The sequence below is a fragment of the Echeneis naucrates genome, chromosome 9, assembly GCF_900963305.1.
Source record: "Echeneis naucrates chromosome 9, fEcheNa1.1, whole genome shotgun sequence".
In the NCBI taxonomy this organism is placed as follows: Eukaryota; Metazoa; Chordata; class Actinopteri; order Carangiformes; family Echeneidae; genus Echeneis; species Echeneis naucrates.
In genome coordinates, this window is record NC_042519.1 from 8,903,443 (window position 1) to 8,914,431 (window position 10,989).

The 10,989-nt window shown below is 42.3% G+C and overlaps 1 protein-coding gene across 3 annotated transcripts in view; it reads left to right on the forward strand.

The window, feature by feature from the left end:
• bmp1a (bone morphogenetic protein 1a) overlaps positions 1-10,819 on the forward strand; it is a 30,930-nt gene extending 20,111 nt beyond the window's left edge. For 2 of the 3 annotated variants that reach the window (XM_029509849.1, XM_029509850.1), the window contains exons 9-21: positions 1,383-1,498; positions 2,293-2,395; positions 2,841-2,957; positions 3,333-3,478; positions 3,564-3,759; positions 3,980-4,105; positions 5,182-5,342; positions 5,523-5,703; positions 5,815-5,940; positions 6,116-6,243; positions 6,670-6,883; positions 7,250-7,500; positions 8,905-10,819. In XM_029509849.1, the coding sequence (XP_029365709.1) occupies positions 1,383-1,498; positions 2,293-2,395; positions 2,841-2,957; positions 3,333-3,478; positions 3,564-3,759; positions 3,980-4,105; positions 5,182-5,342; positions 5,523-5,703; positions 5,815-5,940; positions 6,116-6,243; positions 6,670-6,883; positions 7,250-7,500; positions 8,905-9,039 (2,000 nt within the window). In that variant the 3' untranslated portion in view covers positions 9,040-10,819. The remainder of the gene's footprint in view (positions 1-1,382; positions 1,499-2,292; positions 2,396-2,840; positions 2,958-3,332; positions 3,479-3,563; positions 3,760-3,979; positions 4,106-5,181; positions 5,343-5,522; positions 5,704-5,814; positions 5,941-6,115; positions 6,244-6,669; positions 6,884-7,249; positions 7,501-8,904) is intronic. The other variant, XM_029509848.1, reaches the window with a different exon arrangement.
• The last annotated feature ends 170 nt before the right edge of the window (positions 10,820-10,989 follow it).

The window sequence follows — 10,989 nt, forward strand, 5'->3', positions numbered from 1 at the left end:
TCTTTCCCCAGATAGGCGCAAAAGAACAGCTGGCTTTAAGAGGACAATGACTAAAAAGATAGATGGGAATGAATGCACGCATCACATCATGTACAATGTTAACTGTTGAGCTATATGCAGGAAGGAGAGTTATGCAAGCCTGCCACTTTCCTGAACCTCTCAGTTTGTTTATGTTTCCAAAGAGGAGAGAGAGGATTTTATGCCGTTGAAGTAAACAGAATTTATAACATTAACAGATGTACATTGAGAGCAGCCTTCTGCTGAATAGATTTGATGTCAGACAGTTAATTGTAGGTCAGGCCAGGATAGCTGAGCTGTCAGCCTCACATTTAAGCTCAGCGAATAAACATAGAGATGGGTCACCAGAGATGGACCGGCTGGCGCGGTTTTAGGTTTTAAGTTTTAACCTAAAGTCAATCTATGTGTCTGTGAAAGTGTTCTGTCTCTCCTCAAGACAGTGAGGAATCGTGAGGAAGACTGGATGATGTGGCGCACATTGTGGGGGATGAGGTAGTGAATCTCTCCACGTGTTCTTGGTGAAAGAAATGCTTAAAGAGCCACGGATCTTCCATTCATGCAGCATTCCTAGGAGTGTTTGTCATCCCCGGTGTGTGCCTGAGTGCTTGTTAATAGTTTAGTATTGGCAGACCTCTTCCAAACATTATTACACACAACTCGTAGCTCAGGGCTCCTCCTTTTATTGCTTACACACAATCCTTGGGGGAGGCAATAAATGCAAACAATTGGGGGAGATGTTTTTCTTACTCCCGCTAAATGCAGCCCAAGGTAAAGATAACACAGAGGTAATAATGAATGCATACGCAGTTCCCAGGATGGCTCTCTATCATTTCCTCGGTCTTAATTAAACACATCTCTAGCCCACTTGGCAGGAGCCTCACTCAGTTCTGCCATAAGGCTGTATATTGTGTTTGGAATAAGTCTTTCCACATTTTCACTCTTAGTTTTGCCAGTCAAACTACGGGTGGTTCTTCACTGGCAACACGTACATAATGCATCACATCCTCCAGGGGGCTTGTTTATTTATAGTAGGCCAGGTTTATTTTGAGAGAATGCTCAGAGAAAGTGTCTCACACTCTCGTCTCTTATGTGTGATCGTCATCCAGAGTAGGTGGGTTAGGGGTGAGGTGCGGGGTTGTGGGTGAATATTATTAGCAGATGTGCTTTTGAACATAAAAGAGCTGCCCTTCACTTTACATGCAGTGGTCCGAGTGCAGCATTGACCATTTGTGACCATTTGTGCTGTGAGATTTCAACAATTTTACAGATGTGTGTATCGCTTCAACTGTTGTAGACACTAATTGGCGATGTGTCATGCTCATGTCTTACATGCAAGTCTGTGGTGTGTTTGTTTCTGTTCACAGGATGTGGGGACAGTCTTCAGGACAGCAGTGGGAACTTCTCTTCTCCTGGCTTCCCCAATGGATACTCAGCCTACATGCACTGCATCTGGAGAATATCAGTCACACCAGGGGAAAAGGTATGAGCGTATGGAAAGGGCCAGATCCATTTTGAGACAAGTCAAGGCAAGCGTTGACTGCATAAACTGATGTAGCTCTGGGGACTGTGGCCCAGTTCAGACCTGGCATTAACATGTAACCTCAGAGATGTCTACTTGTGATCAAATCACTAAGTATATTAGTTCACACATAGCACTACAATGCGTCTCCACGTGTGTTCGTGGCCACTTAGTGATCAGGTTCTACCTACCTATCACAATGTGATTGTAATAGGGGAAAAAGGGCCAAGGAGGGGTTAAGTGAATGTTGTGCACAAGCGCTACAATAAAATAAGGCTTTGGCCATTTCAAGTAGTCAAATATTTTTGGTCCATTCTAAAACTCTGGCAGGAAAAGCAAGACTGCGAGTAAGGAACTCAGCTGAGAAGGCAGCGCTTCAGTGTGGTGCAGGATTCGATTCACTCTGCTAAAAAAATATGGCCACATGTGACCCAAATCCCTTCAGAGTGAGGGATCGAATCTCAAATGTACCCTCAACAAGTCTTGGATGCGTTTGCATCTGAAGTCTGTCCACTTGCAATGGGCTCTTTTAAGCCAGATGTTACTACCAGATCTGATTTGGGCATATGTGACTTGTTATTTCTGACCTGTTAGTAGGGTGTTAGTAGACAAAACATGTGGTGTTAGTGTCATCTTTGTCATGCTTGTTTGAACAATCTGTCTTGCTGACACATAACTACCTTGCACAGTCTATGTCAGAATTTTTCCATCACAGGCCTTTACTGTGTCAACAATCAGTCTTTCTTGGATTTTAGATCATTCTGAACTTCACTTCCATGGATCTGTACAGGAGTCATCTCTGCTGGTATGACCATGTAGAGATCCGAGATGGATACTGGAGGAAGGCGCCACTCAAAGGTCAGTTCTAACCCAAGATTTCTCTCATAGAGCTAAAACAAATGACTTCATGAATAGTTCGATTGTTGATTGTTATGAATATTATTTTCTTACTTCAATAAAAAATATCTTGTATTAAAAATAATAAAATCATGGATGAGAAAGAAGGGATGGCGGATTTATTTGTTTCTGGGTGTTGTAACAATAATTCATGACAACTGAACATGTGTTTTTAGGCAGACTTTTAATGGATGAAATTGGTACAATGTGACATTAGTCTCACTTACACAAACCCAGGACGTATACATATGAATTTAGGTTAAATGCTGAAATAAGGTTTCTGATTGTAAGTCTAACCCTTATCTATTTTTGTCCACTTTTTGAATAATTTCTCTCATTTCCTCTCTTATTGTGTAGTTGATCAAATCTTAGTCTGTATGTGTTTGTGTCTTCACCTGTGAAACAGGTCGTTTCTGTGGCGATAAGCTACCTGAGCCAATCATCTCCACTGACAGCCGTCTGTGGATTGAGTTCCGCAGCAGCAGTAACTGGGTGGGAAAAGGTTTCTCCGCCGTTTATGAGGGTAAGCCCCCATTGCATGACCTTGCTGCACCTCATTCCAGCACTGAGTGCATGGCCAGTCACACATCCAACAATGTGCCGAGGAGCTGCATTAATATCCAAAGTTTTTGGCTCCCCTACTGCTGATGTGTCAGGCGCTTTACACTGTATTAATCAGATTTTGGCTGGTTTTCACATTTGGCTCTATTGTTTCCAGACTGTGGAAAGGGATGATGTGTGTTTGTGTGAGTGGGAGCTGGTGGTGGAGGCATTTCAGTTTATCCACATTGCGTAAATCAGAACAGTGAGCACAGTTTTGTTTTTTTTTTTCACAGAGGTATGGGTTGATTGTATTGCTATTGAAGGAGCTCAGTATTGTTTTTATTGTCACATGCAGCCATCTGTGGTGGAGATGTGAAGAAGGACAATGGCCAGATCCAATCACCCAACTACCCTGATGACTACAGGCCCAATAAAGTGTGTGTGTGGAAGATTTCTGTAGCTCAGGGCTATCATGTTGGCCTTACCTTCCAGTCTTTTGAGGTAAGACTCATTTCTTTTTCATTTGTAATATCAAATCATGCTTATTATTTGTAAATTTAACCTGAAACCCTCTCCCTCTCCTCAGATTGAGAGGCATGACAGTTGTGCTTATGACTACTTGGAGGTACGTGACGGGAACTCTGAAAACAGCCCTCTGCTGGGCCGCTTCTGTGGTTACGACAAGCCAGATGACATCAAAACCAGCTCCAACCACCTGTGGATGAAATTTGTTTCAGATGGCTCTGTCAACAAGGCCGGCTTTGCTGCCAACTTCTTCAAAGGTGAGGGGTTAAGGGTCATAAACTCTTGGGAAAAATGTTACAGCAGTCTGTCTTGATGTTTGAAGTATCCCAGCAGTTTATTTCAGATAGTTGTGTTCCAACTGCACCTTTGGTTTCCTTGAGAGTCTCTTTGCTTGCATGTTGTTTTGGAGGATTTCTCTTGTAAGCAATCAAGCCAGGGGGGCCAACTTACAGGGCCCTAACATCTTTGTGTTTTCAGAGATGGATGAGTGCTCCAAGCCGGACAACGGTCGCTGTGAGCAACGCTGTGTCAACACACTAGGCAGCTACAAGTGTGCCTGTGACCCAGGGTATGAGCTAGCCGCCGACAAGCGCAGCTGTGAGGGTAAGTACAGGGAGAAATGCTACCAGACCTTCTCAGTATGTAATTAACAAATAAAATAAGTACAGCCATACCTAAAGCTAGGAAAGATACCATGATGCTTTTGCTGGCTGGGCACTATTTTTAAAAGATTTAAGTCACAATAATGTAAGTAGTATTTTTATCTCAAATTACACGTTGTTGTTAAGCTCAAACTACAACATCTGATTTACCATGTCCACCAATAGAGGGCATACATTATCACTACAGCTTTGCCATGTGTACCAATACTCTACTACAATGCAGTAGATTTTTTTTTTTTTAACTTTAGTTGGAAAATATTAAGCAGTAAAAATTATAGACAGCAAGCTAAATTGAAACAACTCAGCTAAGGTCTGAAAAAGAGGCTGAGCAGGCAACACAATCACAGCAAATGCAATGGTATATGCACTCACAAAAACAACCCTATAATATATAAACAGTATGACAAAGAACATTTTAGTATTTGCAAGATTCTCCTGCCAGCTTTGAAACCACTTCCCTCTTTTACAAGAGCATATTGTCAAGAAAGTAAAACTATGGCGAATAAAAACAACAAAAAGAGCTGTATTTAACAATTATAGCTGCGTTTATTTCCCAATGAAAAGAATCTACAAAAAGTATACAAAAAAAAAAATAAATAAATAAAGTGCACTATACTGAATGTGAAAATTGCTAAATTTAGCATATTTTACCATTCCAACATTCACATCTAATAATTGTATTGTGCCTACCATTAGCAGTGATCAGCACTGCACATTCAATTTGGCTAACAATAGTTAGGCGAGGGACTCAATACCACCAGTTGTTCTAACATGTTGTGTATTGCGTAACAAAGCACGCCTTAGTCCTCTTATGTAGGTTGGGCTGTAATCAGGCTTTTTCAGGACACAGAAAAGGAATTTAACAGAGCTTTCATTTTATCTGTATGGATTGAATCATAAAAGTTGGATCGTGTTGAAACACGAGGTAAATATAATTTGTTTCCTGTCAGCATATTTGCATCTGTTTCAACCTGACCATTTGTCCTTGTCGCTTCCCATATTGTGTTCTCTGCACAGCTGCCTGTGGAGGCTTCATCACCAAGCTGAATGGGTCAATCACCAGTCCAGGTTGGCCCAGAGAGTACCCTCCAAACAAAAACTGCATCTGGCAGCTGGTTGCCCCCACGCAGTACCGCATCACTCTGCTCTTTGACGTCTTTGAGACTGAGGGCAATGACGTGAGCACTGGGGTTATTATGAATCGGCACGGGGTGGGTTTGTTCTGTGTTCGCTGTCTCTGTCGCTGCATCACATCTTTTCAGTCTCATAGCAAGCAAAGCTTCCCACTCCATTGTCTTCCATAATTAAAACCAAATAAAATGCCCCTGCCTCTTCACATGCTCTTCTTCTCTGCCCAGGTTTGTAAGTATGACTACGTGGAGGTGCGCAGCGGACTTTCAGCAGATTCAAGGCTACATGGGAAGTTCTGTGGAGCCGAGAAACCAGAAGCTATTACATCTCAGTACAACAACATGAGAATTGAATTCAAATCTGACAACACAGTGTCAAAAAAAGGTTTTAAAGCACAGTTCTTCTCGGGTGAGTTGGGATCAAAATATCTCAAGTATTTCCATTCAGTCACTCAGGACTGAAGTCCTTAAGCTTTGAAAGGGAACAGTCACCAAAGTTGTGTCCTCCGTCTCTCTTCAGATAAAGATGAGTGCTCCAAGGAGAACGGTGGCTGTCAGCATGAGTGTGTAAACACCTTTGGGAGCTACAGCTGCCAGTGTAGAAGTGGATTTGTGCTGCATGAGAACAAACACGACTGTAAAGAGGGTACCTCACCTGAAATTATTGTCTCTTTGATATGATGGCACATCATATTGCCTTCTTGTGATCAGAGGAGCCATTAGAGACTATTTGAGCGCTGTCGTGCGTCAAATGTGTTTCAACTGTTGTTTTTAGAATGATATAGAGGTCTGAGTTCAAACGTTGATATTTTCTTTCCCAGCTGGATGTGATCACACTGTGAATAGCGTGAGTGGTGTCATCACCAGCCCCAACTGGCCGGATAAATATCCCAGCAAGAAGGCCTGCACCTGGGCACTCACCACCACTCCCGGCCACCGTATTAAAATTGTACGTGCCATTCCTCTGTGGTCTCGGTATATTTCACTTGTCAGTCGTGTATTCATTTGTGTGTGGTTTATCTGTGTACTTGAGTTGCTAAATCTAATATGGACATCTGTGTTTATTGTGCTGATGACAGAAACTATTACAGTTCTCCGAACAATGAGGTGTGGCTCCCCCTTCTGTTATTATCTGTATTTTATGACATAGAGGAGATAAAGAAAATTAGCGCCAACCAATCCTGCCATGATGGCTTCTGTTTTTAGACACCACTCCAGACTACCTGCGGATATCATTTAGTCGGATATTATCTGGTAAATTATGTGTGTCCCTGTGTACTGAGAGAATCAAGATAATGTCCTTTTTTTTTTCATCAGAAAGAAGTTTGAGTTTGAACATAACAAAAGGGCTCATTCGCTATTTTGTTTTTCACAGGCCTTCAATGAGATCGACGTGGAGGCCCACTTGGAGTGTACTTATGACCATATTGAGATTTATGATGGGCGTGATGGGAAGGCGCCGAGTCTGGGGCGCTTCTGTGGCACCAAGAAGCCCCAGCCCATCACATCGAGTGGCAATAAGCTGTTTATTCGCTTTTTCTCTGATAATTCTGTGCAGAAGAAAGGCTTTGAGGCTTCCCACAGTGCAGGTAAGAATAGATGCTTCCCACCTTGCTCAAGAAATAACACAACAGTAGCTAAAAAGGATTTTAATCTACAAACCTTTTATGTTTTCAGGGTTCAAGATAAATTGAGCTCAATTAATCGCATGTTTATCTTCACACCTTAAACGTAATAAAACTTTTTTTAGGTCACAATTCACCACCCTCGCTTATGGTTATTATGACTCATTTATAATCACAGAGCATGCTAAAGAATCCCTTGCATCTTGCTGACTGTAAAACCACAAATAAGCTGCAGCCCAACAAGTATGGCATCTGCTCTTGTCTCCCATCAACTTGGCCACAAAAAAAAACTAAACAAAAACAAACTCAGCTGAACTTCTCTGTCCACAGAATGTGGAGGTCATCTTAAGGCTGAAGTCAAAACCAAGGACCTGTTCTCCCATGCCCAGTTTGGGGACAATAACTATCCCGGAGCCTCAGACTGTGAGTGGGTAATCTCAGCAGAGAAAGGCTACGGGGTGGAGCTCATCTTCCAGACCTTTGAGATTGAGGAGGAGGCAGACTGTGGATATGACTACATGGAGCTCTTTGATGGAGATGACACCAAGTCTCCACGGCTTGGACGTTACTGTGGATCAGGGGTGAGTTGTTTTTTGTTGTTGTTGTTGTTGTTGTTTTTTTTTTTGAGAAATCACTATTCTCTTTGACTACAACTGTCATGTAGCGGCACTTTGTTAGTTTTACAATACAACAGCAAGAGTGTTGAGACAATACTTTGGAATTACTGCCGGTGTTGATCAACCTTTTCCAGCAGCTTGCAATGAGTTGACTTTGTGAAATGCCTTGGAGCGTTTGATCCTGGTCCATACCAAGTCTAATCGCTTTGTTGGAGTTAACTTGTTTGGGAATGTTGCTGTGGGAGCTGCTGTAGGTCGGCACAAACTGTCATACCCCAGCTCGTCAATGGTTTGTAACTGCAAATTAAACAGCCAGTGCTGAGGCTGCAGTTGAAGTCTGGAACAATGAGGGCAGCAGGGAATAGAAACACAAGTTTCCTCAGGTCAGAGAACAGCTTGATTTCATTTGCACACTTCAGTAATAAGCTCTGGCCTTTTACTCACGTCTGTTCAAATGAATCATTCACTGGAGGGGACATAACACCCTCAGAACCCCGGGGAATGGCTCCTCAATCAAGTTTCCTTTTATAAAACAGGTTGAAATAAACTGACACAATTCAGTCTAAAATAGGGTGAAAACTCATTATAGCATGGGGAGACTTACTTGTAGCCCAAGGGCTTTTCTCAGTTAAATAGGAGACTACGTATTGCTGGTTGTACCGTGAAATTTGCAGGCTGCTTTCGTCTTGTGTTTAAAATCCCTTTGCCAATAAACCAAGACTTATGGGCAATTTTAGATATGTTATTTATATTGGGAACAGCAGCTTTAATCAAGAGTCCGGTGTTTTTACGCTTGGTTGCACCAGCTTTGGCTGCTTTGACGTTGGAACGCTAGTCTTTGTCGTAGCCACAGGACAGCTGCCAGAGCACCTCAACTAACTAATTATTTTTCAGTATGAATTAATATTCAGGTGACATTGCTATTCTGACAAAGAGCCAGGTCAAGTGTTGCATATTTTATGTGCTCACATAACAAGGTTAACTCTGTTTGTTTCATTTGGAAACTGTGCTGACTTTATATTCGAGACAGTAGAGATAAGTGAAGTGCTTTGTTGAGGGGAGAAAGGAGTTCTCTCCGCAGAGGTGCACCTGGTTTTAATCATCACAGTATATTTTATCCTCACGTCAATAGCAGCCAAAGCCTTAATCAGAATAAAACTGGAAAGGGCCAGTCCTGGTCACAGACCCTTACATGGCCCTGGGCTGTTACAGATCTAGCTGTCTTTTGTAGTTAGAAGCCATTCCTCATGGTCAGTGATTTGACTCCAGCTCCAGCATGCTAGAAGTCTGTAGTTTTAATTGAAGTGCAGTCAAAGAGGCAGAAAGTGACAGACACAAATAAATCTGCTGTTTTGTCAATCCTACCAGCCTCCAGAGGAGATCTACTCAGCTGGTGACTCCATTGTGATCAAGTTCCGCTCTGACGATACCATCAACAAGAAAGGATTTCACGTCCGCTACACCAGCACCAAGTTCCAGGACACACTGCACTCACGCAAGTGACCAGCGGGGGCCGGAAGGGGCCGCGCAGGGCAAAGGGGCAAACGGAGGGGTCCCCAGGGGAGGCGCCAGCCTGACGCTCGGAAACCTTCGGCCACCAAGATGAATCAGACACGACAGAACAGCCGCAAGACCACCAAACGCACCTCAGCTCCTAGGGGCTCTAGCTCCCCCCACAGACTGTGAGGAGTAAAGCCATTCTGCAGTACACCTTGTTTTTACCTTTTTATGGTTAGGATTGGGGTGGGAGGGTGAATATCCACTTTAGGTGGAAAGTAGGGGAAGATTTATTGACCCAGTCCCCTCCAGATATTTTTCACTTGTTTCTTTTTTTGTTTGTTTGGCTTTTTTCTTTTTCTTTTACTAAATGTGTCTCCTAATGAGAGGCACAAAGGAAAACAGTGGATTCTCAGGACCTGCAGGAAGGCAGGCATCAGCTGGACAGATCCCTGCTTTTGTCGGACCAGCCCATCACATCCAGGGGGGGAGGCGAGGAAGAGGACGAGGGGTAAGCAAAGGTCTCCTGCACTCCTCAATAATTGCTCTTCTCTCAAAACACTCTCATCCCTTTGGTTCCAGGATTCCAATCCATAAAAGGATTAGAAGGACTTGAGATTTTGATACTGTTTGTCAGTCAATTGCATGTAATTACAAGGAGAAAAGGAAAATTGTACAGTGACAACACCAGCATTTGTAATTGGCATTGTCCTGGCAACCAGTGGCAAGATTCTCTTTACCATTAACAAGGAAATTAAGGAAGCAGTTATCTTATTAAAGGACTAATACATGAAATGTGGTCCACGTCTTCTGGTTGGTAATTGCTTGCCTGATGACTGGCTATTACTGTACCTCCATGTATAAAGTAATGTGTATGATCTTTCAAAGGGAACATGTGCTTTTCTCAGCTCAAACCAGTTAGCACTTTACAGTGAATTGTTCCAAAATCATGAGCTTATGAATTTTTGTGAAATGCAATGCCAGTTCACTTATTTTTAAATGCATTTTATCTCTTAGTCTTCATAGATTTTGTTTTGTTTTTTAAATTCATTGTCTTTTTTTTTTTTTTTTAAGTGCTCCATTTAGTTCCTCAGGCATACTTGAACATTGTGTGTGCCCTGCAACATGGGGTAATAAAGATATGACTTATGTTTCAGTGTTGATTTACAGAGCTGATGTAAAATAATTTCTCTCCAGAGAAAATGCCTTTTCTTGGTACAATGAAGTATTTCTCAAGAACCAAATGAGCCTGGGTATTTATTGTTATGATAATTACATATATGATGTAAAGGTACTGTTGAAATTAGCCCTATAATTGCCTTCTAATGTATAGCCATTGGTCTATGTTGAATATACTATGTTGCCCACTCATTCCTTTTCTCCTTTATTTCTCATCCAGCATAATGGAAACACTGTTTTGTGGCATTGCAGCAGTCTGACACATCTGTTCAATGTCTGACCTTTGTTCACAATATAACAGATTACAGTAAACCTGTTTAAGTTGGACCATGTGCTGCCTTGCATCAACTGAGTCGTGTGAGAGCAGGAGTAAGAGAACAGAGGACTCAGCCTGCACACAGGCCTGTGTTTGAAATGTTTTCCCGACGTCCAGCAAACACAAAAAGAGCAACCGCACAAGCCAAATATAAATATCCATTATTCATCTTATCTGTGATTCACTATTTATAGATGGAGCTTGTCATTTCATACCACAGTATGAAAGGGTTTCCTTTTCCACCTTTGTACATATTCATTAGCTTGCATGTAACCTTGTTCTCCCTCAGTAATTATTCCATTACTCTCCTGTTGTTGCTTCTTCATAAAAACATGAGGAGTGCACTGCCACCATTAGAGAACTGCCAGCATGGCAGTTGTGCCCTCACTCCATTTAACCCAACAAAAATGACTGCCTGAGACAACACAACAGTCTGAGTGACAAACGTTAAATGAAAGGGT